The sequence below is a fragment of the Notamacropus eugenii genome, chromosome 6, assembly GCF_028372415.1.
Source record: "Notamacropus eugenii isolate mMacEug1 chromosome 6, mMacEug1.pri_v2, whole genome shotgun sequence".
NCBI classification, from domain to species: Eukaryota; Metazoa; Chordata; class Mammalia; order Diprotodontia; family Macropodidae; genus Notamacropus; species Notamacropus eugenii.
Window position 1 is genome coordinate 181,668,660 of NC_092877.1, and position 27,524 is coordinate 181,696,183.

The following is a 27,524-nucleotide window of genomic DNA, read 5'->3' on the forward strand; positions in this document are numbered from 1 at the left end:
TTCAGAATTGCACCAGGATATTCACGGCTGAGATAGGCACTGTGAATATCACATTGGCACTACAATGCCTAAACAAACTAGGCTAGGTAAATATAATATTACTTTGCACTAGAAAAATTATGTCTAAGAGAAATTCAGAGAAACATAGGAAGATTTAAATGAAATGAAAATTAAACAGAATCAAAGAGAAGTATACAAAATAATTACAATGATATAAATAAAAAGATTACTAAAAGATAACTAAATTCTGAGTAACTGAAAAAGTAGTATTGATCCCAGAACTCTGGCATAAAGGAGTTGCACCTGGGTGGACATGGGGTTCCCCTACTGACTCTTGCTTTCTACAACTCTGCTTACAATAGTTAATTCCTCCAGTGTCAATTAAGTCCTTATCCAGTACCTATTCACATTTAAAGAAATTAATCAAATTTCTGCTCATTGGGATTCAATCCCTTCAATCACAGAACAATCCTTCAAATACTTGGATTTATCAAGTATATATAAATGTGAGAAGACTCCCATCTAACCTGTGAGTTTTCTTCTCCAGGTTAAACAACTCCTTGTCTCTTTCATGTCACTCTGAAAGCAGGATAGTTTTTTTTTTTTTCATATTTGCCTGGAACAAATTAAACACTTGAGAAATGCCTGTTGACTTTATTTGATTTAACTAATATGGCTTAGACACAAGGTCCTTCACGACCCTGGCTGCTCTTCTCTAGATACTTTCCAGCTTATCAATGTCCTTCCTAAAATGGGACTGTCAATACTGAATATACTACTTCAGAAGAAGTCAGACCAGAGCAGAATATAGTGAAACTCTGACACTTTGAATCCTTAACTTTGATCCACTGGTCTAGTTTTGCCATAATGACACAAAATTAGCCAATTTTCTATAATACTTTTGAATTTTTCTTTTCTTTTTTTAACTTAAAAATAATCTTGTCTCTACCACCCAAGACCTCAGCCTTGCAGGCCAAACATACCCATTTTATTCAACCAGAGTATATTTAGAGAACATTTGTGGAGTGTGGAGTCAAGATGGCGGAGCAGAAGGACAAAATTGTAACAGCTCTCCCTCATACTCCATGAGATACCGGTAAAAATGACTCTAAACAAATTCTAGAGCAGCAGAAGCCACAAAACGACAGAGTGAAAAGAATTTCTAGTCAAAGACAGCCTGCAAGGCTGACAGGAAAGGTTTATCGTACTGGACACAGAACAGAGAGCAGCCCAACTTTGGCCGCGTGAAGTACAGGACAGGATCAGGCCCGAGGGCATGGAATCCCTGGTGGCAGCTGCAGTTCCCAGATTACTCAAGTCACAAATGACAAAAACAGTTTGAAAGGTCAGTAAGAAAACAGAATATAATACTTCAGGGGAAAAAATGGTCATTCAATGAAATAGAGGACTTTCAAGTATTCTTAATGAAACAACCAAAATTGAATAGAAAATCTGATGGTCAGACACAAGACTCAAGAGAAGCATGAAAAGGTAAACAGGAAAGAGAAGTCATAAGGGACTCACTACAGCTGAACTGTTTACATTCCTACATGGAAAGAGAGTAATTGTAATTCTTGAAACTTTTCTCAGTATTTGAGTAGTTGGAGGGATTACACACACACACACACACACACACACACACACACACACACATAGAGAGCACAGGGTGAGTTGAATAGGAAGGGATGATATCTAAAAAAAATAAAATTGAGGGGTGAGAGAGGAATATATTGGGAGGAGAAAAGGAGAAATGGAATGGAGCAAATTACCTCTCATAAAAGAGGCAAGAAAAACTTTTTCAATGGAGGAGAAAGGGAAGAGGTGAGAGGGGAAAAGGTGAAGCTTACTCTCTTCACATTTGGATTAAGGAGGGAATAAAGGGCAGCTAGGTGGTACAGTGGACAGAGCACCACTGCAGGAGTCAGGAGGACCCAAGTTAAAAACCTCACCTCAGACACTTGACACTCACTAGCCGTCTAAACCCTGGGCCAATCACTTAACCCCAATTGCCTCATTCTGGGTCATCTCCAGCCATTCTGATGAATATCTGATCACTGGATTCAGATGGTTCTGGAGGAGAAGTGAGGCTGGTGATCTGCACAGCCCTCTCTCACTCAAAACAAAGTCAAGAGCAAGTCATGTCATTATTTCTCTGATGGCATGGTTTTCTTTGGCAAAGAAGGATGAACACACACATGAACACACACACACACACAAGGTGGGAATAACATGTTTACTCAATTTGGTATGAAAATCTATCTTACACTACAGGAAAGTAGGAGAGAAGGGGATAAGAGAGGTGGGGGGATGATAGAAGGGAGGGCAAATGAAAGAAGGGAGTAATTAGAATTAAACACGTTTGGGGAGGGACAAGATCAAAAGAGAATAAATAGGGGGCAGGATAAGATGGAGGAAAACATAGTTAGTCTTACACAACTGGACTACTACAGAAGTCTTTTGCAAAACTAAACATATATAACCTATATTGAATTGGTTGCCTTCTCAGTGGGGAAGGATGGGGAGGGAGGAAGGGAGAGAAGTTGGAACTCAAAGTTTAAACAATGAATGTTGAGAATTGTTTTTGCATACAACTGGGAAATAAGAAATACAGGTAATGGAGTACAGAAATCTATCTTGCCCTACAAGAAAAGAGTGAAGATGAGGATAAGGGAAGGGAGGGGTGTGACAGAAGTAAAGGGAGATTGGGGTAAGGGGTAATCAGAATGTACAGAATTTGGGGGTGGGGGGGGAAAGGAGAGATGGGGGGAAAGTTTCCAAAATTTTGTAGAAATGAATGTTGGAAACTAAAAATAATAAATGAATATTTAAAAGAAATATGGGTCTACTGGAAAGCTATGATCAAAAAAAGAGCCTAGACATCATTTTTCATGAAATTATCAAGGAAAATTGCCCTGCTACACTAGAACAGAGGGTAAAATAAATATTGAAAGAATCCACTGATTACCTCCTGAAAGAGATCCAAAAAGAGAAACTCCTAGGAATATTGTAGCCAAATTCCAGAGTTCCCAGATCAAGGAGAAAATATTGCAAGCAGCTAGCAAGAAACAATTCACGTATTGTGGAAATACAAACAGGAAAACACAAGATCTAGCACCTTCTACATTAAGGAATCAAAGGGCTTGGAATATGATATTCCAGAAATCAAAAGAATGAGGACTAAAACTAAGAATCACCTACCCAGCAAAAGTGAGTATAATTCAGGAAAAAAAAAATGCTTATTCCATGAAATAGAGAACTTTCAAGCACTCGATGAAAAGACCGGAGGTGAACAGAAAATTTGACTTGAAAATACAAGAGTTGAGAGAAGCATGAAAATGTAAACAGGAAAGAGGAATCCTAATGGACTTACTAAAAGTGAACTGTTTACATTCCTACATGGAAAGATCACAATTGTAACTCTTGAAACTTTTCTCAGCATTTGGGTAGTTGGAGGGATCATACACATATATATAGACAGAGGGCACAGGGTGAGTTGAACAGAAGGGGATGACATCTAAAAAAATAAAAATAAGGGGTGAGAGAGAAATATATTGGGAGGAGAAAGGGAGAATTGGAATGGGGCAAACTATTTATCATAAAAGAGTCAAGAAAAAGCTTTTTCAGTGGAGGTGAAAAGGAGGACTGTGAGAAGGAAAAAGTGAAGCTTACTCTCATCACATCTGTCTTAAGGAGAGACTAATATGCACACTGAATTTGGTATGAAAATCTATCTTACGCTACAGGAAAGTAGGGGAGAAGGGGATAAGTAGGGTGGGGGGGATGATAGAAAGGAGGGCAAATGAAAGGAGGGAGTAATTAGAAGTAAACACTTTTGGGGAGGGACAAGGTCAAAAGAGAGAATAGAATTGGGGAAAGAAGAGGATGGAGGCAAATATAGTTAGTCTTATACATCATGACTATTATTGAAGTCTTTTGCAAAGCTACACACATATAGACTATATTGAATTGCTTCCCTTCTCAGTGGGGATGGGTGATGAGGGAGGAAAGGAGAAAAGTTGGAACTCAAAGTTTTAGGAACAAATGTTGAGAATTTTTCTTGCAAGCAACTGGAAAATAAGAAATACAGGTAATGGGATATAGAAATCTATCTTCCCCTACAAGAAAAGAGACAAAATGGGGATAAGGGAAGGGAGGGGTGTGATAGAAGGGAAGACAGATTGGGGGAAAGGGTAATCAGAATGCATGGTGTTTTGAGGTGGGAGAGGGGAGAGATGAGGAGAAAATTTGGAACTCAAAATTGTGTGTAAATGAATGAAGAAAAGTAAAAATAAATAAATAAACATTAAAAAAAACCACATTTGTGTGCTTAAGCTCTATTTTCAACTACCCAATAATCGCCCCTAAACCCTCAACCTTCTCACTAGTCTCCAATCTTTTTAAAATTAATTTCATTATTACTCTGATAGTAGAGCCACTTCTGTCATTTTCCAGTATTCCATAAAGTTTCTCCCTCATTTCTCCATGTAATGATATACAGTCAAAAACAATTCAGAATAAATCTACCAACTTTGCTCTTACTTAATACTATCTTTCAAATTATCTTTAGTTCCATTAATGCCCAGCGTTCGTAAGTCAATGAATTATCATGTACTCCATCTTTTCCTTAGGTTGTTTTGCATACTTTTATGTCTTTAGATATTCAGCATCTGACACATAATAGTTATTTAACACTTGCTTAGTCGACACCAATTAGAAAATCACTACAATAGCCCAGGGGAACCACAAGCAGCCAAGAGGAATTGGCTGATAAGAACTTCATCCTGAAGCATGCTGGTCCTGGCATATCATCCATAGCAAATGCTAGACCCAAAAAAATGGCTCTCAATTTTTCATCTGTACTGCTAAGAGAAATTGATTGGAGGGCAAGTATGTGTTCTTTGGCCTAGTGAAAGAAGGCATGAACATTGTGGAAGCTATGGGATGTTTTGGTTCTTGGGATGGCAAGACCATCAAGGAGATCACTACTGCTGTCTGAGGACAACTCTCGTAAGCACTTTTGTTTTTTGTCATAACCATCAAACCATTCCTCTGTGGCTGGAGAGACACCCCCAATCCCCATCTGCTATTATACCCTGTAATCTCTGTGCTCTCATTTGCTGCAGTTCTCTTTGGATTTCATTCCTGTTTTCCTTCCACAAGTCTGGTTAGACAGTAGAGTTAAGTTTATGACTATGAAATAAAAACTAAAGTATAAAATGAAATAAAGTAAAATAAAGTCACTCAAAACCAAAAACTAGGTCTAAATCCCAGTCCTTTTACCAGATACAGTATGATTTGAAGTTAGGAATTCCCAAAATTCTCTCAAAGTTGAGAAAGGGAATAAGCATTGATGATGATCCCCACAAGAGCCCTAAGAGGTAGATGCTATTAATAGCCAAATTTTACAGTTGAGAAAACTGAGGCAAACAAAGGTTGAATTACTTACTCAGGGTCAAACAGTGTCAAAGTCTTACGTCAAATTTGAACTCAGGGCTTCCTGACTGCAGGCCAGATACTCTATGCACTGTGTCATCTAACTGCTTAAGTAAAAGAAAAATGAATTTGAACAAAAAGAAAAATAGGTGAAGAAAGGAAAGCTATCATCATTTGACCATCAGGAACAAATCTCTGTCTTTACTGTACATAAATAATTGGCAATAAATAGCCAAAACCTTGAATCACTCAAGCGTAAAAAAAAAGTATGTTAACTCATAACAAATGTCCATTGTTGGAAATCAGCAATTACTGAAATGATTAAAAGTTAGTTTTAAGGAGGATTAGTTCAATATCTTTCTTCCAAATTTTCTGGTACTACATGCATACACATTTACATATATGCATACATACATACATACATACATATATATCACTGTGAGGTAGAAAAGAGTTTTAGTGGAATGCTGGTGTGCCAAAGACAAGTTTATCAGAATAAAGATGAAATCAATCAGAAGAGAGATTCATACAAGTGAGGCTGGGACTTTGGAAGATTATTATATAGCAAACAAAAAAACTAACAACAATACAGAGATAATTTGATAACCATGGACATAGTACCTGGAGAAATAAGCTATAGATGTTATTTGTTGTAAGGGAACATTTAGTTGGTGGGGGGGGGGGGGGGCAAGAGAAGTCCTTGGGAAATAACAAGGGTACCAATTAAACCTTTAAATCTATTTTTTAAATAATTAAATAGAGTGGAAGAGGAGGAACTCTGAACAAGAGTAGCTCTGGTTTGAATGTTGTTAAGGAGAAGACAAGAGAGATGTCACAAAGGAAGAATCTATAAAAATGTAGAGTGATTACATATGAGAAGTTCCCCCCCCCCCAAAAAAAGTCAAGGATGATTTCCAGGTTAAAATCCTGGGTGTCAAGAAGCATTGTGCAATGTTCAATAGAAATAGAGAATAAGAGAGTTGGGTTTATGAGGGAAAATAATGAGTTTTGTTTTGTTTAAGACCCCTGAGCAACATCCATGTACATCAGACAACAGGATATGTGAGATAAAAGATCAAGAAAGATAGGGGCAGTTACAGGTAGATTTGAGAGGCCTATGAATAAAGATACTAGTTAAATCATGTGAGATTCTGATCTTCCTTCATTGAACATAGTGCATTTCCAGTCGTCCTGCTCTCTATCTTGCCACTGGACCCAGAAGTCTCTGGAGAAGAAAGTGAGGCTAGTGACTTTGACAGCCCTCCCTCACTTAAATCCAATTTATTTGTAAGTCACAGCATCACCTTCCTGATGTCATGGTCACCTTCAAGAACACAGGACAAACAACAACTACAAGTTCCATTAAGCACAGTTCTCACCACACAGTAGGCACTTAATAAATACTTTTCATTCACTCACAAAATTATCACCTTTGTAAAGGGTGCTATATGTATGCTGTTGGGCAATGTAACACTTTTTCTCCCTGTATTCCACAGGAAAGAATGAATAATTAAAAAAAATAAATGTCAATTTTTTTCATGTTATTAAGAAAAACAGGGGCAGAGCCAAGATGGCAGAGTGAGAGCAACTACTCACACCAAAGCTCTTAGCCAAACTCCTTCAGATAGCTCTAAAAAGAGAATCTGACCAAATTTTGGAGATGCAGAATCCAAAAGGAGACAGACTGCAGCAGATTCACAGTCCAGGACAGATTGGAAGGTCCACGGGAAGAATATGTTCCGCAGGGGTGAGCCCACAGAGCACAGCGCAGCGCGTGCATCACAGCAGAGCGGGACGGCCCCAGGGAGACCTGAGGTGGAACCAGCAGAGCAGCAGCCCAGGGTTGACAGACCAACAGAGCCAAGCAAGTGACAGCCACTGAGCTCCAGACATCAGCTGCAGCAGCTCCTGAGACTTTCGCCCAGCAGATTAAATGTCTGTAAGTCACCTACTTGAAGTTCCCGGGAGCCAGGATGGAGGAGTGATCAGTAAATGTTCTCTCCTCCCCCTTTGATGACCTTGGAAAAATCATAAAATAACAGCAGAGGGGGCAAATAGTCTCATTAGACCTGAGGCTAGGAAAATAGCTAAGGGGGATTCGTCCCACTGTGGCAGAAGCAAACCAGAAGGAGAGGGGCCCCAGGGTAGTAGAAAGTCTCACTAGGACCCAGGCAAGCCTCAGTGCTAGGAGAGGAGCCCCAGGAGGGGTGGTAACTTGCACTAGGACCCAGGCGAACCTCAACACCAGGAGAGGAGCCCCAGGAGGGGTGGAAACACACTAGGATCTAGGCGTGCCTCAGTACTCCAGGGGAAATGGGAAGACAATAGGGCAGCTGGGATCACCATCCACTGAGTCTGACTTAGTCTCAGCTCAGCTGAGGAGATCTCCAGTAACCAGACCATCCCTTGCCCACACTTAACAAGCTAACCCCAGGACTGATCAGGGAAACACAAAACAAAAACATAAAAAGACACCTGCTCTTAGCTTTTTCACACCAGTCAGCTCAACATCAAGTTCTGTGGCTTCTAACTGAAAGAACCTGAAGCAACAACACACAATCACCATCATGACCAAGAAAAAGTAAAACAAGAACGAGAAAAACATTGAGTCTTTCTATGGGGACAAAGACCAAAACACAAATACCAAAGAGGTCAGTAGTGAGACTGTACTTCCATCTGAAACTTCAGAAGGAGCTATGAACTGCTCACATGCACAAACAGCTCTCCTGGAACAGCTGAAGAAGGAAATAGCAGAAAAACTGGCCAATGATTTTAAAAGTATGAAAAAAGAATTCACTGATGAGAACACCTCTTTAAAAAGGAAAACTGGGAAAACTGGACAAATGGAAAAGGAAACACAAAACCTAACTTTGAAAATTGGACAAATGCAAAAGGAAGTACAAAAATTAGCTGGAGAAAATAACTCCTTAAAAGGAAAAATTGGACAGATGGAAAAGGAGATGCAAAAGTTAACTGAAGAAAACAATCTGATAAAAATTAGAATTGGGCAAGTAGAAATTAATGACTCTATGAGACAGCAAGAATCAGTCAAACAAAATCTAAAAAATGAAAAAATAGAAGAAATGTAAAATATCTAATTGGAAAAACAATTGACCTGGAAAATAGATCCAGGAGAGAAAAGTTAAGAATTATTGGCCTGCCAGAAAGCCACGATGAAAAAAAGAGTCTGGACAATATCTTCCAGGAAATCATCAAGGAAAACTGCCCAGAAGTGCTAGATCCACAGGGCAGCACTCTTTGTAGTTGCCAAAAACTGGAAATCAAGGGGATGCGCATCAATTGGGGAACGGCTCAATAAATTATGGCATATTAATGTAATGGAAGACTATTGCACCAGAAGAAATTATGAACAAGAAGACTTCAGAGAGGCCTGGAAAGACTTATATGATCTGATGCTGAGCAATAGGAACAGACCCAGCAGAACTTTGTGCACAGCAACAACCATGGTGTACGAGAGTATTTTCTGGCAGACTTTGATCTTCACAGCAATGCAAGGACATAAAAGAAAATATTCCCAATGGCCTTCTCAGGCAAAATGCCTTCTGTATCCAGAGAAAGAACTATGGAATTCAATTGCAGAAAGGAGCAGGTCATTTTTTTGTATGTATTATGTTTTGGTTTGTTATATGATTTCTCCCATTTATTTTAGTTCTTCTACACAGCATGACTTTAGAGAAAGTGTATTCAATAGGCATGTATGTATAGATCCTATATAGAATTGTATGCCGTCTTGGGGAGGGAGGGGTATAGTCGGGGGTAGGTAGAGGGAAAAATATCTAAGTTTTATGGTAGTGATTGTAGAATATTAAAAATAAATAAAATGAATATATATTATATATAAGAAAAACATGCAAAAAACTCATATTTTAGCAGCCTAAGGGGAAAAATAATTATAGTTACAATTAATAAACAATTTAACTCAAGGTGAACTCTTTGATCCAGTGAAGCTGGCCTCCTAGCCATTCCACAAACAAGACACTCCACCTCTCTGATCATGGTAATTCTTCCTAAATGTCCCTCAAGCACAGAACGCTCTCCCTTCTCCAGTTTAACTACTGACCAACATGGCTTCCATTAAGTTCCAAAGAAAAATCCCCTCCTACAGGAAACCTTCCTCAGTCCCTCTTAATTACCAGTGCCTTTTCCGTTAATTATCTCCTATTTATCCTGCATATGGTGTGCTTTGTATATATTGGTTTGCATGTTGTTGTTTCTTAACAACCCTCCCCCCCCTTCCCCTTAAGACTGTAAGCTCCTTGAGGACAGGGAGTGTCTTTTGCTTTTTTTTGTATCCTTAGTGCTTAGCACAGTGTCTGGTACACAGTAGGTGCTTAATAAATGTTTATTAAATTGAATTTGTAATTATAGTTACAATTATAAAGAAATTACCTTTAACTTTGATCCATGAGGCACAACTGAAGATTTATTATCCTTCGGTGGAATGTAGAGTTCCCATTTCCCATATTCAAGTTTTTTATATGGATAAGAAAATGGATTCCAACCATCTACAGACAAAGGAGAAAAAAAAAAATCTGTAACCAAAGTTCATTAATACTAATATTCAATTAGTTGAAATGAAGCCATTACAGAATAATCATAAGATTTTTATACTCTGTAATACCACTTTAAAAAGTTAACAAACTGTAAAAAGGAAAATACAGGAAGATGTACAGATATTACTAATCATATAGTAGCAGTATAGGAAATATTTAGGAGTCAGTGAAAAAATATTAATTAAGCATTTCCTATACGCCAGACATTATGCTGAGGATACAAGAGGCAAAAGGCAGTTCCCATCCTCAGAGTTCACAGTCTAATAAAGGAAATAACAAGGAAATACATACAAAAAAAAGCTACCTACAAGATAGGAAATAATTCAAAAAGGGAAGGCAACTGAATTGAGAGGGAATAAGAAAGATTTCATGGAGAAGGTGGGATTTTTTAGGGGGTCGTTTTTGTGTTTGTCTTTCATTTTTAAAGAAGACAATGACATCAGAGAAATAATGACATGACATGCACTTGACTTTGTTTTGAGGGAGGGCTGTGCAAGATCACCAGCCTCACTTCCACCTCCTGAACCATCTGGATCCAGTGACCAGATATTCATCAAGATGACTGGAGATGGCCCAGGATAAAATGGGAGACCCTTAGCCTTTTTTGGCTAAGCGTTATTCAGGCACTCACCAAGAGTGAGGTGACACCCATTCAGTGAATAGGCTTCTTTAAGAAGTAATCAGGAAATGGTCTTTTTAATGAGTAAAATAAATAAATACATACACATACATACACACACACACACACACATAAATCAAACTGGGAAAAGGACCCACATGAACAAAAATATTTATAGTAGGTCTTTTTGTGGTGGCCAAGAACTGGAAATCAAAGGGATGTCCATCAATTGGGGAATGGCTGAACAAGTTGTAGTATATGAATATAATGGAATACTATTGTGCTATAAGAAATGACGAACAGTTGGACTTCAGAAAAACCTGTAAAGACTTATAAGAATTGATGCTGAGTGAAATGAGCAGAACCAGGAGAACATTACACACAGTAAATGCCACAGTGTTCGAGGACTGTTTCTGATAGATTAAACCCTTCATAGCAAAGCATTTCCAAAGGACTCATGATTCAAAATGCCTTCCACATCCAGAGAAAGAACTATGGAATCAAAATGCAGAATGAATCAGACTATTTTCTCCTTTGTTATATTTTGTTTTGTTTTTCCTCATGGTTTCTCTCACTTGTTTTAATTCTTCTATTCAACATGACTAATTTTAAATGTGTTTAACAGGAATGCATATGTAGAACCCATATAAGATTGCATGACATCTTGGAGAAGAGGATGGAAGGAGAGGGAGAAAATTTGGAACTTACAGAAGTGATTGCTGAAAACTGAATTCAAATAAATTAATAAATTTGGGAGAAAATAAAGGCTTATCATATCTAACTTTTCTAACATCTATTTACTTCCTTAAGTTCCTTTCTTATTTAATGGTAAGATTAATCTACCTCTAAAAGGGGAAAGTTAAAGTCCCCCACTAGCATAACTTTTCCTCCTATGGGGGCAGCTAGGTGGTACAGAGGATAGAGCACCAGTGCAGGAGTCAGGAGGACCTGAGTTCAAATCTCACCTCAGACACTTGACACTCACTAGCTGTCTGACCTTGGGCAAGTCACTTAACACCAACTGTCTCATCCTGGGTCATCTCCAGTCATCCTGGTCACTGGATTCTGGAGGAGAAGTGAGGCTGGTGACCTGCACAGCCCTCCTTTACTCAAAACAAACTCAAGTGCAAATCATCTCATTATTTCTCTGATGACATGGTCTTCTTCAGCAATGAAGGATGAACATACACACACATTTCTTCCTATATTTAACTTTTAAGAAACTGGATGCTAAGCCACTTGGTGCATATTTTTAGTACTGATATTACCCTTCATGCACACTTCATTGTCTATGGAGCTTTTTAGAAAGATGGAACTTCCCTGATTATCTCCTTTAATTAGATCTATTTTTGCTTTTGCTTTGTCTGAGATTATGACTGCTACCCTTGCCTTTGTTTTTACTTCAGTTGAAGTATATTAGATTCTGTCCCAGGACCTTATTTTAACACTGTGTGTTTCTCTGTTTCCTGTGTGCTTCTTGTAAAGAACATATTGCTGGATTCTGGTTTCTAATCCAACCTGCTATCTGCTTCACTTTTATGGGTAAATTCATCCCATTCACATTCACAGTTATGATTACTAACTTTGTATTTCCCTTCATACCATTTTCTTTTCTTTACTGTCTTTTTCTATCCAATCCATACTCTAAAGTCTATTTTGCTTCTGATCACTCTCTTTATCCATCCTCATTTTTTCATTCCTTCCTTTCTCTTTCTCTTCTACTACTACTTCCCTGGTGAGTAAAAATAGATTTCTAAACCCAACACTGTATTTGTGTGTGTGTGTGTGTGTGTGTGTGTGTGTGTGTGTGTGTGTGCGCATGTGTTCAAGCATGTGTGCGTGTGTTTCTTCCTTGAGCCAATTTAGATGACAAGGCTCAAATATTACCTGACACTTCCCCCCCAGCATTTTCCCCTTTATTGTAAAAGCTTTCTTTTACACTTCTTATGTAAAATAATTTCCCCATTTTTTCTTTCTTTCCCCTTCTTGCAACACATCAGTCTTTCTCCACATCAAATTTTTTTTAATCATCCCAATGCAATTGGCTCACTTATGTACCCTCTGTATACAGAATCCTTCGAACTACAATAATAATGATTAAATTTTTAGGAGTTACAAGTATCATCTTTCACACAGGAATGTAAACAGTTTAATCTTATTGAGTCCTTAATGATTTCCCTTTCATGCATTTGACAGTCACACTCTACTCAACTCTATATTTTCAATCAAGAATTCTTGAAAGTCTTGTATTTCATTAAACATCCATTTTCCACCCTAGACTGTACTCCATTATTCAGAGTAGGTTATTTTTAGTTAGTTGTAGTCCTAGCTTTTTTGCCTTCCAGAATACCATGTTATAAAAAAAGCAGAGGCTCCTTTAATATAAATCCTGTGTGATCCTGACTGTGGCTCCATGATATTTGAATGCTTTTTACATCTTAATGTTTAAAGTATTTCCCGTGACCTGGGAACTCTGTAATTTCGCTATAACATTCCTAGGAGTTTTCATTCTGCTATCTCTTTCAAGAGGCAATTGGTGGATTCTTTCATTTTCTATTTTACCCTCTGATTCTAAGCTATCAGGGCAGTTTACACAGAAAACTTCTTGAAATATGATGTGTAGGGTCTTTCTTTGATCATGGCTATCAAGAAGTTCAATTACCTCTCCTCAATCTATTTTCTAGGTCAATTGTTTTTCCAATGAGATTTCACATTTTCTTCTATTTGTTTTTTTTTCATTCTTTTGATTCTCTTTTATTGTTTCTTGATGTCTCATGAAGTCATTAGCTTCTACTTGCTCAATTCTAACTGTTAAGGGATTATTTTCTTCATTAAACTTTTGTATCCCTTTTTCTATTAGATCAATTCTGCTTTTGAAGGAGTTATTTTCTTCAGTGAATTTTTGTACCTCATTTTTCATTTGGTTAATTCTTTTTATTTTTTTAAGGTGGTGTGTTCTTCAGTATTTTTCTGTGCCTTTTTTTTTTACCAAGCTGTTAATTATCTTTTCATAATTTTCTTTCCTCCCTCCCATTTCTTTACCCAATTTTTCCTCTGCCACTGTTGCTTGATTTTGAAAATCATTTTTTTAGCTCTTCCAGGAATTTTTGTTGGGCTTGTGTCCAATTAACATTTTTATTTGAAGTATTCCTTATAGCTATTTTAACATGTCTTCTGAGTTTGTATCTTAATCTCCTCTTCACCACAGTAACTCTTTGTGATAAGGATATTTTTTGTTTGCTCATTTTTCCATCACTATTTTCTGACTTTGAACTTTATCTTAAAGTTTGGCTCTGTTCCTGGAACTGGGGTGAGGGGTCTTGGTTGGGATGAGAGATTGTCCCAAGTTTCAGACTTTTTTTGCACTGCTGTTTTCAGAGCTAGTTCTGTGGGTTTGGACATTTTCAGTGTATGGTCACTCTCTCCTGGTCTGGGCTCTGGTCTTTACCCAGGAAAGGTTCTTGATCCTTTCCAGCTTCAAGCAATACTGCTCCTCAGGGCCCTTTCTCCCTCTTGACCGAAAGTGTTCCTCTCTGCCCTTGAACTGTGATCTGAAAGTGGATATAAGCAATGGAGTTGACAAACAGTATTCAGTACTCAGTGCTAGCACAACAGGTCCTTGGGTAATATCTTTCTGGCCTTTATTGTCTCTGGCTTGAAAGTTCCTGAATTTATTGCTGCTACTGTCATTACCACCAAGTCCCACCATTTGTGTGGCATCCACAAGAGCTCAGGACCAGGCTCCACCACAGTGTCAGAGATCTTTCCTTCCAATTTCCTAAGTTGTTTTGGGATAGAAGTATGTCTCACTGACCTTCTGTTAGCTCCATCATTCCAGAATTTGAGTTGAGGAATTATTTTAAAGTTGTTTGGAAGGGAATACATGGAGAGCTCAACTGTAATGTTTCTCTTCTAGTCCACCATCTTGGCTAACAGCAATAATATTTTTGAAAAATTGAACCACTGAATCATTCTTTTTTTTTTTTTTAATGAACTAAAGAGATCAAAAGGAAGTTGAGAAACATAAAAAAGCAGAGAGATTCTGAAAGTTATGTGTGGAATTTACTATATTTTTTAAGAAAAGGAAAGCAGGACAGGGTCAGCGATGTGGTACTGACCTGAAAATCAGCATTACCTGAATTCAAATCTAGCCTCAAACATTTACTAGCTTCTAGGCAAGTCATTTAACCCCAACTGATTCCAAAAATTATATTAAATTAAAAAGCAGCATGAAATACAATTCATGATTACAGAGGGAATTCTCTTGTGTTCTGTTGTATTAGCAAATGCTCTTTTTGATGTTTAAGAATTTAAAAATTAATTTCAAAAAGTCTTAAATTTGTCATTTATTAATTTTGTAATCCATTTATAGACTGTTCTCCATCATTCGGTATCACCTCATATACATCTTTCCAGTATTCTCTTAATCTTCCATTACAGTATTTCTTATGGAACAATATTATTTCATTATATTTATATGCCATAATTTGATTGATTAGTTATTCCTCACTTTATTTTCTTTCCATTTTTTTCTATAACAAAAAGTGCTCCTAAAAATATCTTTGTATATATGGTTTATTTTCTTCTTTCTTTGATCTCCAACAAGGGTACTTTTCAATCTTTTTTTAAATCTTCTTTCTAGATTTCTCTGAAATATATTATTTCAAGAAACAATTGCTGACAACAAAGAACTTTTGAAGTTGACAAGAACAATATGTTCACAATCCAAAGTTATAGTTCATTTCTTAAAAACTTATTAGATAATTATACTATTCATTTTTTAGTTATTAAATATATAATATGCTTTATATGAAGTGGGGATAAAAAATGGAAATGCAATGTCTCATGAAAGTTAATTTTCTGTAAAAACAAAAAAATTTTAAAGGTTTACCAAAATGCCAACATTAAAATATTTCTGATATAATCTTTTTGAAATGTATAATATACTTTTCTACCTTTTAAACAGAATACCGAACACTGCTTTTTCTTTCTATTCGGAGTACTCCTTAAGAATATTTTTTTTCAACAGCAAATTTCTGTTATCATTTTTTAACTTTTATATCTCCTCCCTCCTTGTCATCTTGTCAGTTCTCATGGCTGTCAGTATATGCCTGCCTTTAATGGTATACTGCTGTTTCAGCTTCCCAATCCCCTTCATTCAGATGCTTCTAGGGCTGGGAAACAAGATAACTAAATCAATTAATTCAATTCATTAGCTTTTATTATATGAATGTAATTAAGATTTACATACTATATATATTAGAAAATGATTAAATATATATGTGAGGTCAAATAGAATGAGGAGAAATTTTAGTAGGGAAACAATTACCTCTACCTAGAAGAATAAGGGAAAGCTTCATGAAGAAGGTGCCACTGGAGCTGTACTGAAGATTTCATTAAATGGGGTTGACTAAAAAAAGAGGAAGTCCTTTCCAGGTATAGAGGAAGGTAAGAACCAATGTTAAAAGGTAAGAAGAGATTGAGGACCAACAGAAGTATAGTTTCACTGAAATTCTTGAAGGACAGTAATGTGAAGTAAGTCTGTAAAGGTAATTTTAAATCAGAGCTACTTAATGTAGCAATTGGAATAATGAGGGTTGCTCCATTTACAGATACTAAAAAGTAGGTAAAGAAGAGTGAAAAAAACCTGAGTCCTAACTTTAACTCTTATTAGATATGTGACTTAATTTCTTAATTTCTCCTGAGTCTCAATTTCTTCATAAGTAAAATGGGGGTAATATTTTGCTTAGGTAACTTACAGGATTTTAAAGAAAGAGATCTGTAAGGTAAAAATTATTAAGTGAGCTGTTATTATCATTAGTAACTGGGATTTGCCTTAAGTAGTATAAGAATTTTGCAAAAAAACCATGTTTTTGTTTTTTTTAAGAAAACCATCATTATTCATAGCAGCTGTATGACAAAAGCACTACTAAGCACAGTTTTTCTTGATTTATGCTCAGTTCACAATACACAGGGTCAATCTGATCTAAATTTGAGAAGGCTTCAATTCATCCTTAAAATTTAGAGGATTGCAAGGTCATTCAGGGCAGGAAGCAAATTTTATATGAAATTTCTGTATTTTCTCTGGGCTTCTCACAATGCATTTTACATTAAATTAATTCAGTCAGTGGATATAAACCGCAATATTGAAAGAACTATGGTAGGACTCAGGAAGATAAAATGATGAATATAAAGCAAACTAAGAAAACTGTTCTCTCCGGATCCAATGTCCACATCAATTAAATTGAACAAATGTTTATTAATGTGACAGGCAATTTCACACTGGCAACAAAGAAAACAACAAAACATAACTTTTCTTGCTTCCAAACACTTTATATTCTGCTGGGGGTGGTGAGGAAAGACACGCAAAGCAATTATGTAACTAGAAATATATGCAAAATAAAGGAATGTAATCTTAAGGAGATAGGCTACAAAGGTCTAGGAAGGTCAAAAAAGTTCCTCCAGAGGAGGTGGTCCTTGAATTGAGAGGTGTCTGAAAGGACACTATTTTAGATAAGAAAAAAGATACAAAGAAAGAATGAGGGTTTAAGGCTTTTTATAACTGAGGAAATTTTAGCTCTGTAAAAATAAAACCTACACTTGTCAGTACCTTCTGAAAAATAAGTAAAACAATAAAAATAGCATATGGCTCTATAGCCAGAGATCACAATTTATCTAAATGGAAAATCCTTAGGACCAGATTCATCCAGACGTTTTCATGTTAATCCTACATGCTTTGCTTCTCATCATGTCTCACAGGTGACAAACCAATCTCAAATAAGTACTTAATTCAAATGTGTATCCACATGTGAACCTCCAGGGCTCTACCTAATATAACATATTGCAAACTGTGATTACATCATTTCTGTCCTCTTTAAACAATACAATTACCCCATAACTCAATCACTGAGTTAAAAAATGAAATGGTCTCCAACTCTTTCTAGCTTTATAATCAACCTCCGCTGTCAAGAAATAAATTAAATACAAACACACACATACACACCAACAAGCAGTCAAAGGTAAATAAATGCTTATAAGTCATTTTTGTTGTGTCTAGTAGAACATATTGATGTTAAACCAGAAAGAAAAGCTAGTGATCAACTTTTTTAATAAAAGCATAAATTAATTTACACAAAATAAATGGAAGCATGAAAATTAACACATGAAAACAACTTTTAAAGGTTCTCATATGGAAAATATATTAAGGGTTTAAAGATTAGCAAATCCAAAACCCATGTGGTAGTTCCAACAATTCCCACACTAAGCTGCAAAATCCAGCATTCTTTACTACCAGGGAGGACTTATATAACAAGTTAACCACAAGGCTTATTACACTAATTTAATGTTAACAAAAAAATGGACATCTGTGGACATTGTGCCAGTTTTGAAAACTGGCTTCACCTGAATTTGAAAATTATAGTCCCTTTTAAAAAAATAATCCTGAATGATTTAAATCTTTACTATAAAATATAGAAAATAAATGTCACATGGAATGAAATTTTGTGATGTTAACAGCATACATATTTATGAAAAGTAATATTTTAAATGTTTCACTCAATATGATTCTATATTAACTCTAGGCACCTGCTTGCCTTGTCTATGCATCACTCCCAGCTTTGAACTCATACTTAAATAAAAATGTACAAAAAAATGGTACTCATGCTAAGATACTTCTCCAGCTGCCATTTATCCCAAATCTCAAAACCCTGGGGTATCAGTAGTTTAAAAACTTTAGAGTGCTTCTGAAATCACCTCTCTGTTCCACCCCCTTGAATCAGGATTTCAGGCTGACTGGATTTATCATTTTTCTGCCCCTGAGGAATTCCAAAAAAACTGCTCCCATTATATAAGCACACAAAACAGAGCAGGGTCAAAGCAGTATATGAACCTACCATATGAGGGTATGAGCAAACTTGGGTACTATTGTGAGAAAAACAGGAAGTAAGTTTTATTTCCATACTTTCATAAGGGTTGTGACCTAGCATGGACAGGTTAGAGGTCAAAAAATAATGTGCAGGCCCAAGAAGCTATGTGAGGAAGGGCCTATCAGAGAGGAGAACATGGAGTCACATGGCCAGGGGACAGTACTGCAGGAAATCCAAAGTTCAGAATTCTATAAGGGTCCTGCCTCATCCTGACCTGGTCGTAGCCTTTCCAGCGGCCATGCCAGAAGCTACCTGTTCCTTCAGGAACTCTGAAATTCATTTTTAATAAATTTTTCTTGATACCTTTTTTATGTGTCAAGTTTGTCTCTAACACTATGAAGTGAAGCCAGCATTGCTAATTACCACACTGTCCAACAAGTGAGGCCAGGAATCATGACTGTGGGACTGCACTTCCAGAAGACACTCAGTTACAGGTGCTGGAAAAACTCTAGTAGTAGGCCAACAGTTTCTAGCCCACTTCGAGGGGACCAGAATCTGCATTGCTATCTTGAAAGACCAGAAATAACAAAAGGAAAACTATTCGATCCAGAGTCAGAGGAGCCAAAGGAGAACCAGCACACAAAGAGGCAAATCTAGAATGGGTAGAGAGTCAAAGCAGATTATGAAATACTTGCGATTGCCCAAAGACCACTCCAAAACCTCTTCCATGGGATGTTATTGATTTCTAGTGCTAATTTGGAGTCCTTGTCTCTGAGATGAGTCCCAGATTTGCAAAATCTTCCTTAATTTCTTCTAGTGGTGTGATAACATTTTTCAGGAACCCCAAAGAAGTGGAAAGAGGGAGATAACTAGGGAGAAAAGCACAAGAGTGGAGTTGACCATTTCTTTTCAAGTTTACTGTTTTTGATAAACCATGCCACCACAGTTCCAAATTACCAATATAGAAGGCTATTAGAGAACATGAAATTTCCCAAGATAAAAGCAGTAAGAATGAGCTCTAAAGATATCTATATTTTAATCTTGAGCCATATTTTCCATCATATTGAGCTCACTGGTCTTCTACTCCATCTCCTGTACCAACACTTTTATACTGCTTGTTGCCTGAGCCAGGGATGTATTCTCACATTACTTTCACTTCTTAGAATCTCTTATTTCCTTTCAAAACACTATTAAGTAACACCTTTTACATGAAACCTTTCTTTACCTCCCAGTTACTACTGAATATCCCCCCTCAAAAAAAAAACAAAACTATTTCTACTTGTATATACTTATTTACATACCTGTTATCTTCCTTAACAAAATTTAAGCTCCTTGGGGGCAGGACTGTTTCATTTTGTCTTTATAACCCCAAGGTTTAACAACAAGTACTTAACAAATGTTTCCCAACTGATTGATTATATCATTGATTCATTCAACATCTGGTCAGTAAGGTTTGCTTTGTGCCCAGCATTCTTGCCTACATGCATATGGGGGATCCTTTGCAGACATCTCAATACTGAAGAGACCACTGGAATAGAAGTTATAGGAAAGTACCAGGTGGGTAGCCAAAAATTAGATAAATTAGTGTTTTCTTACTGGGGAATAGCTAAACAAACTGTGGTATAAAGATGTGATGGAATATTACTGCACCATTAAAAATGATGAAAAGGGCAGTTTCGGAGGAAACTGGGAAGATATCTATGAATTGATTCAGTGAAGCGAGGAGAAAAAGGAGAACAAATCCTACAATAATGGCAATGATAGTGCACCATAATGTGAAAAGTCTTTAGAACTCTGACCAACACATCACTCACCTACTAACAGAGAGATGATGAAGTTAATATGCAGACATAGAATTAACATGGACACAAAAACATTAGCAACACATGTGCAACCTGGTAGGCCAAACAACAAACTACTAAACCCTTACTGGTTAATGATAAAATGATGCACTGATATTGGAGACTTATAAAATTCAGAAAACCAGGTGGATATGGGTTACTACTGCTATAGCTCAAAAGGAACTTAGAATTATCCACAAAATACACATGCAACCCATACCAGTGTCAAAAAGAAAAGTTAAATGGTAAATGCATTTATTTGATCACTCCAGAAATTCCTCATTATGAGTCTTTAAATACAAATGACATGCAGTATTACAAAGTTTTAGAAATATTTCAAGTTATTTCAAAACTTTGAAAATCGAGGACTATTACAAACTGTTATATACCTAATAAAGTCAACGGAAATGTAGAAAGCTACTTCTTGGTAGAATTGAGGATGAGAAATTTTAACTAAAAAAGACATAATTTTGGACCACAGAACAGAAATTTTGCTTAGGATATTAATACTAATATGGAAGCAATACTGCATGACAGAAAGATCCCAGGAATAAGACTGTGCCTGCAGGTAGCATAAAGTAAATCATTACAGTTCTCTAGGACACTGTTTTCTCACCTGAAAATGGGGGGACAAGATAAAATGATTTAGCTGATATCTTTTTTTTCAACTTCTAAATTAAATATGATAATATTTGTAAAGAGCTTAGCACAATTCCTGGTATGTAGTAGGTGCTATTTAAATACTTATTCACTTCCCTTCCTTTCCCACTTTCCTTCTAAGTTTCTAATACATGACTTTTTCAGGAAATAAAAGGGCCCTTAATCTGAAACCCAAATTTCAAATTTATTTAATAATCAACCATCTTCCATTTATGGAATGCCAAAATTGCTACAAAAAAAAAATCTTCAAGGTCAGATGATGGAGAGATAGCCTCAAAGTAAGAATGATTTGAGCTTAAGTCCTACCTCTGATACATAATGTCTGTGACCATGGCAAGTAAGTCACTTAATTGCTAAGAACATCAGTTCGTCATCTAAAAAATGAAAAGATTGGATTAGATGGCCCTATATAGATCTAACTCTATTATTATGTGATCTTACTGAAAACTTATTAATTCCAAGGCCTTTGCTGAGGGGGGGGATGAGGGAGGTGTATGGAAAGGAGAAAGGACAAAATGGGAGTAAAGTGTGTAAGTGTGTAAGGGGTGGGTGTGTGGGTGTGTGGATGTGTGTGTGTCTGTGGAGAGAGAACAAGCACAGGCTTTGACTTCACATTTAACTGGTTTTGAGATCTTACACAAATCATTTCACCCTTAGGAATCTGAGTTTTCTTAGAGATAAAAAGACAATGATACTGTCCCAAAAATAAGCTCTTGATTGTTTTAAGTTTGCTTTGAGAATGGTCATCCCTAAGTGAACTGTCCCAGGTATTTTGTCCTTGACCTTTCACTGCTCAATATACTGATGAAAATCAATTACTTTCCCCTGCTTCTCCATGTCCTTTACTGGCTCCTTACGTATATCATCCTCTTTAAACAGGGTGTAAAAGATAAGGCCCTGTTCTCTTCCCTCTCTACACTACCATTTGGTGCTGTAATCAGATCTCATAAACTTTATTATTATCTACATACAGATGACTCCCAAATTGGATGATTCCTAAATCTGGATATCCAGAGGAAGCTAGGTAGAGGTAGTGAACAAAGTTGTATTTTTCCTTTGTTTTCAAAGAGGTCCATAGCATCAGGGAAATAACAAGACTTGCAGCTGACTCTGTTTTGGGTGAGGGAGGGCTGTGCAAGGTCACCAGCCTCATTTTCTCCTCCAGAGTTATCTGGACTCAGTGACCAGATATTCATCAGGATGACTGGAGATGACCCAGGATGCAAGGGGAGAACCTGGCCCTTTCACACAAAGGCCTTTTCACATATTCACTTAGAGTGAGGTAATACCCATTTAGGGAATAAACCTCTTTAAGAAGTGAGTCAAGGGATGACCTCTTTAATTACAAAAAAAAATCAAGTTAGGAGTGGAAGATCCTCAGGTTGCTGCACCAAAGAGAAACAGCTACTACTGACTCCTCTAACCAGGAGGGTCCAAAACATAGCCATTAAGTGGAGCTAGGGCATGTACTGGAATTCAAATAGGGCATCAGACACTTACTAGCTGTGTGACTCTGGGCAAGTCACTTAACCTCTTTCTGTAAAATGGAAATAACACCTACCTCCCTGGGATAACACAATGAAAATGTTTTGCAAATCTTAAAGGACTATAAAAGTGTCAGTTCTAAGTTATACTCATCACTATTACTGCCATTATCATTATCTAGAACTAGCTCATTCCTGGATGATCTCATCATCCTTACGATCAATGACCTTTTTGGGAATTTCAAACTGAGGATCCCACACATATCTCAAACTCAGCATGACAAAGCAGAGCTCATTATCTTTCCCCCATAAGATACTGTCCCTGTCCGTTTAAGATAAAGCCCTTTTCACCTAAAGCAGTTCAGTGCTGAAAAAGGCAGAAACAATATTTTATATGAATAAAAAGAGGTATATCAATGAGTAAAGAATACAAGGTACGGTCACTATTTTGATGCCTGAAAGCAACAGGAAAAGAACTTTGACTTAATAAAGACTACTAAAAGTATGTGGATGATATAGTCTTTTATATTTTCTTAACCATCTGGAATTTATCTTGGTATACAGTATAAACATAAATCTAAGTACAATTTATGCCAAATTACTTCCCGGTTTTCCCTAACAGTATTAATAAAAACAGAAATCCCCCTTCCCCCAATGGCTTTTGTTCTTAGTTACTCTAATTGTGTTTGGTCTTACTTACGTAACTGATTCTACTAATGTACTTTTCTATTTCTTAATAAGCACCAAATAATTTTGATGATACTACTATATAATCTGGTGTATTGATAATGCATTTTTGCTTATTGTTAATATAATTTTGCTTCTTAATTGGAAGATCTTCCCCACCTATTAATGGGTCTGGGAGGATTTGTAGGAAGGCCCACAAAATGTTAATGAGGCACTGGTTCTCAAGCATTATGATGCCCTCTGGCTCTGAAAAATATTTAAGTTCTCTGAGGTGAGGTTTTACTTTGGGGCTTACTCATTGGAAGTGTTTGTTTGGCCAGACAAGACTATGGGCAGCTGCTAAGGAGCCCTCTAGCTTTCTCTGAAGTTCAGGGTACTGACTTTTTCCCCTAAACTAAGTGAATGACACATGTGCTTGAGTAAAGTGATTGTTGGCCCTTCAAAAGCGCCTTTCTTTTTAGAAAAGCAAATCAAAAAACTGTGATAGCAGGCCCTCCTGTTGATGTTGGGGTGCTTGTTTTTATACATGGGAACAGAAATTGAGGTGGGAAGTCACATAATTAGACTTGTTTTAGCAGCTGTGTGAAGAAAAGACAAGATGGACCAAGGAGGTGAGGAGACCAAATAGAAGGCTACAGAAATAGTGAAGGCAAGATGTGATGAAGGGTTAGAAGCAACCATGAGTATAAGATATTATAGAGCAAAAATCACTAAAACTGGCAACTGACTGGATATATGGAAAAGAGTCAGGAGTTGAGAATAACGCTGGCTTAGAAACTCAGGGAATACAGTACCCTTGACAGAAATGAGGAAGTTCAAAACAAGGATGGGTTTAGAGGGAAAAAATGAAATCTGGGACACGTACATGACATTTTGAAATTTTTGAAATGTCCAATAAAAAATTGGTAATGAGAGACTGGAGCTGAGGAAAGAGACTGGGGCTATATATATATATGTAAACATATATATATATATATATATATATATATATATATATATATATATGTGTGTGTGTGTGTATACATATATATATATGTATACATATATATGTATATATATGTATACATATATATATGTATACATATATATGTATATATATATGTATATGTGTATATATATGTGTGTATATATATACATATGTATATACACATATACATATGTGTGTGTGTATGTATGTATGTATGTGTGTGTGTATATATATATATATATATATATACACATATATATCTATATGTATACAGATATAGATATAGATCCCAGGGTCTTATGCACAGATAAATTAAATGAAGTGAAATGATATAAAAGTAAAAAGGGATTAGAACAGGACCTTGGAGTATACTCACAATCAGGGATAGGGATAAGAATGTTAAACTTGCAAAGAAAACCAGAAATGAGTGATCATACAAGTAAGAGAAGAAACAAATACTTGTTCCATAAAAAGTCAGAATATCCCACTGAATGTCAAATCCTGCAGAAAGGTCAAAAAGGAAGAAAATGCAGAAAAGATAAATATGTAGCAAGATATTGTTGGTAACCCTGACAAGACCAGCTTTAGCTGAGTGATGAGGAAAAAGGTCAGATGAGAAAGGGTTAAGGAGTCAGAGAAGAGAAAGTAGGGACAGTAAGTATAGCCAGCTTTGTCTAAGAGTCAGCTATAAAATGGAGCTAAATGATGATAGTTTTGAGGGGATGACTGGGATTTAATAAAGTTTTTTTTTTTTAGAACAGGTAACATGGGTATTCTTGTGGGCAACAGAGTAGGAACCAATAGAAAAAGAGATATTTAAGATTAAAAGAAGAGGAGATGACTGAGGGAGTAACATGCTGAAGATGAGAGGGGATGGACATGATTGGTTATATCCTCACCAGAAAATGAACTAAAGGAAGAAATAGTGGAAATTAAGGACTAATTAAGAATTTATTAATTAAGGATCTGAACTAAAGAAATGTGGTTATGAAAAGAGGAGGTGAGAAGAGTGAGTTTAAAGTTCTCTGATAAGGGAATTTCGGAATGAGGCCAGGTGTGAGAGGTTTGGAGGTTTGGAAAGTCCTCTATATGGAATGAGATAGTCGATAGTATTTCTTTCCTTTCTTAAGTACAGTTCATTTGGAGATAGATAAAATTCCACTTTTAGTAGAGCCTTAGATGACTCTGTCCAGCAATATTCAGTATCTTGTGAGAAAGAAGACAGAAGGACAGCTAGACAGTGCAGTGGACAGAGTGCCAGGAATGAAGTCAGAAAGACTCAATTTCCTAAGTTCACATCTGGCCTCAGACACGTACTGGCTACATGACCCTGAGCAACTCATATACCCTGTTTGCTTCAAATCATCCTATGTAAAATGAGCTAGAAAAGGAAATGACAAACCACTTAATTTTCTTTGCCAAAAAAACTCCAAATGTGGTCACAAGGAGCTGCACATGACTGAAAAATGACTCAACAACAACAAAGAGTAATAAGGCAAATGGAAGGAGAAATTCAAGGTTATAATATCAGTACCTAAGGCAAAGACTGTTCACTTTTTCTTTGTATACCTGGAACTTAGTATAGTTCCTAATATATGATAGATGCTTCAAAAAGAATAAAAAGGCCAACTGAATTGAATATATATAAAAATAAAAATTCCATTACTGATTTAGCCTTATATTTTATTAGACCTATGGAATATATGACATTAACTGCCTCTGCATAAGCCACTATGCTACAATTTGCTTTTTTTTAGTACAAGGTTCAATTTAGATTTGAAAAGATTCCAGGCCATCAATTTCCATATTTTTCCCCACTCACATTTCAGCAGACATGATTTAAGAAAATTCCTGTTAAGTTATACATAACATTAGTGAATTTTAATTTCATAGTACACAAATTTTAAAAAGTTCATTCAGATCATTAACAGTGTCTTGATTTTACCGTTTGTAATTAAATGACAATTAACATATATGTACAGCTGATTCATCCAATGTTAGTGGAAGTAAACTTTTTCTTTTCTAGACTATTGGCCAAATACAGAAAAATGTTTTTAAAAGTTCATGTGATATTTTATCATTGTATAAAAGTTGTCATCTTGTGTTTCACCTCACTATTAATAAGAGATTAAACAATCTTAACTCTTTTAATGTGGCAAATACTGTAAGTTCACAGCCCTAAAAATGGGATAGTTTGTAGAACTGCTGTAATTTCTCTGAAAATCAACATTCAGGTCACCAGCAAAATTAATCAGCCATATTTACAGCACCCATTAGCTCCAAGGATGTAATTACCATCTCTATGTTGATGATTCTCAAACCTAGCTATCCTACCTCAATCTCTCTGCTTAACCCACTATCTCCCATCTCCATATGCCATTCAGACATCTTGAAATGGATGTCCAGTAGGCATCTTAAACTCGATATGTTCAAAACAGAACTCATTATCTTTTTCCCTAAAACCACCCCCCCACCTGTCTCCTACCTTCCCTTTTAATGTAAAGGATAACACTATCTTGACAGTTCCTCAGGTTCCCAACCAACTCTGGATTTCTCAATATCTCTATTAGCAAGGCCTGTCAATTCACCTTTGTAACATCTCTCCAATATATACTCTTCTTTCCTTTAACAATGTCACCACTCTAGCGTATTCCTTCATCACCTCAACCCTGTAATACTGCAACAGGTGGGTCTAATGACCTCGAATTTCTCCTCATTTCTATCCATACCTTATTCAGTCACAAAAGTGATTTTCCTAAAATGCAGGTCCAATATGCCAACCTACTTAGTAAATTTCATTGACTTTCTGTTGCCTCCAGGAACAAATACAAAATGCTCTGCTTGGCATAAGCCCTTCATAACCTACCCCCTCCTACCTTTCTTCTTACACTCTACTCCCTGACATATACTCTTCAATTCAGAGAAACTGGCCTTCTGACTGCCTCATGAACAAGACACTCTATTTTTCAATATTGTCCCTGCTTATCTCCTGTGTCTAGAATACTCTCCACTCTCCCTCCTCCTCTCCCAACTACTGACACCTCCTTGGGTCCTTTAGGTCCACACTATAATACCATCTTCTACCAAAAGCCTTTCCCAACCCCTCTTATAGCATGTTTTGTACTTTTTGTCTGCATCGATTTTAACTATTTTTCTTTGATATTAAGAAGGATTTAGAGGGGGGTGGTAAGAAAGGGACAATACACGGAAATGACAAGTGGAACATGATACAAAAGGGCATAAATAAAACTTACTTTTTTTAAAAAAGGAATTAAAAATTGATTGACAAAGAAGAGCCTATAAGAAATAAAGAGCTGCAGTGTGTTAAAGTGGAAAAATTATGGAAAAATACTGACCAGAACTGTACAAGATGAAGGATTATTACCTAAAACAA

General features: G+C 36.5%; 1 protein-coding gene across 3 annotated transcripts in view; it reads right to left on the reverse strand.

The window, feature by feature from the left end:
• GBE1 (1,4-alpha-glucan branching enzyme 1) overlaps positions 1-27,524 on the reverse strand; it is a 290,724-nt gene that overhangs the window by 189,276 nt on the left and 73,924 nt on the right. For all 3 annotated transcript variants that reach the window (XM_072621635.1, XM_072621634.1, XM_072621636.1), the window contains exon 3: positions 9,844-9,959. In XM_072621635.1, the coding sequence (XP_072477736.1) occupies positions 9,844-9,959 (116 nt within the window). The remainder of the gene's footprint in view (positions 1-9,843; positions 9,960-27,524) is intronic.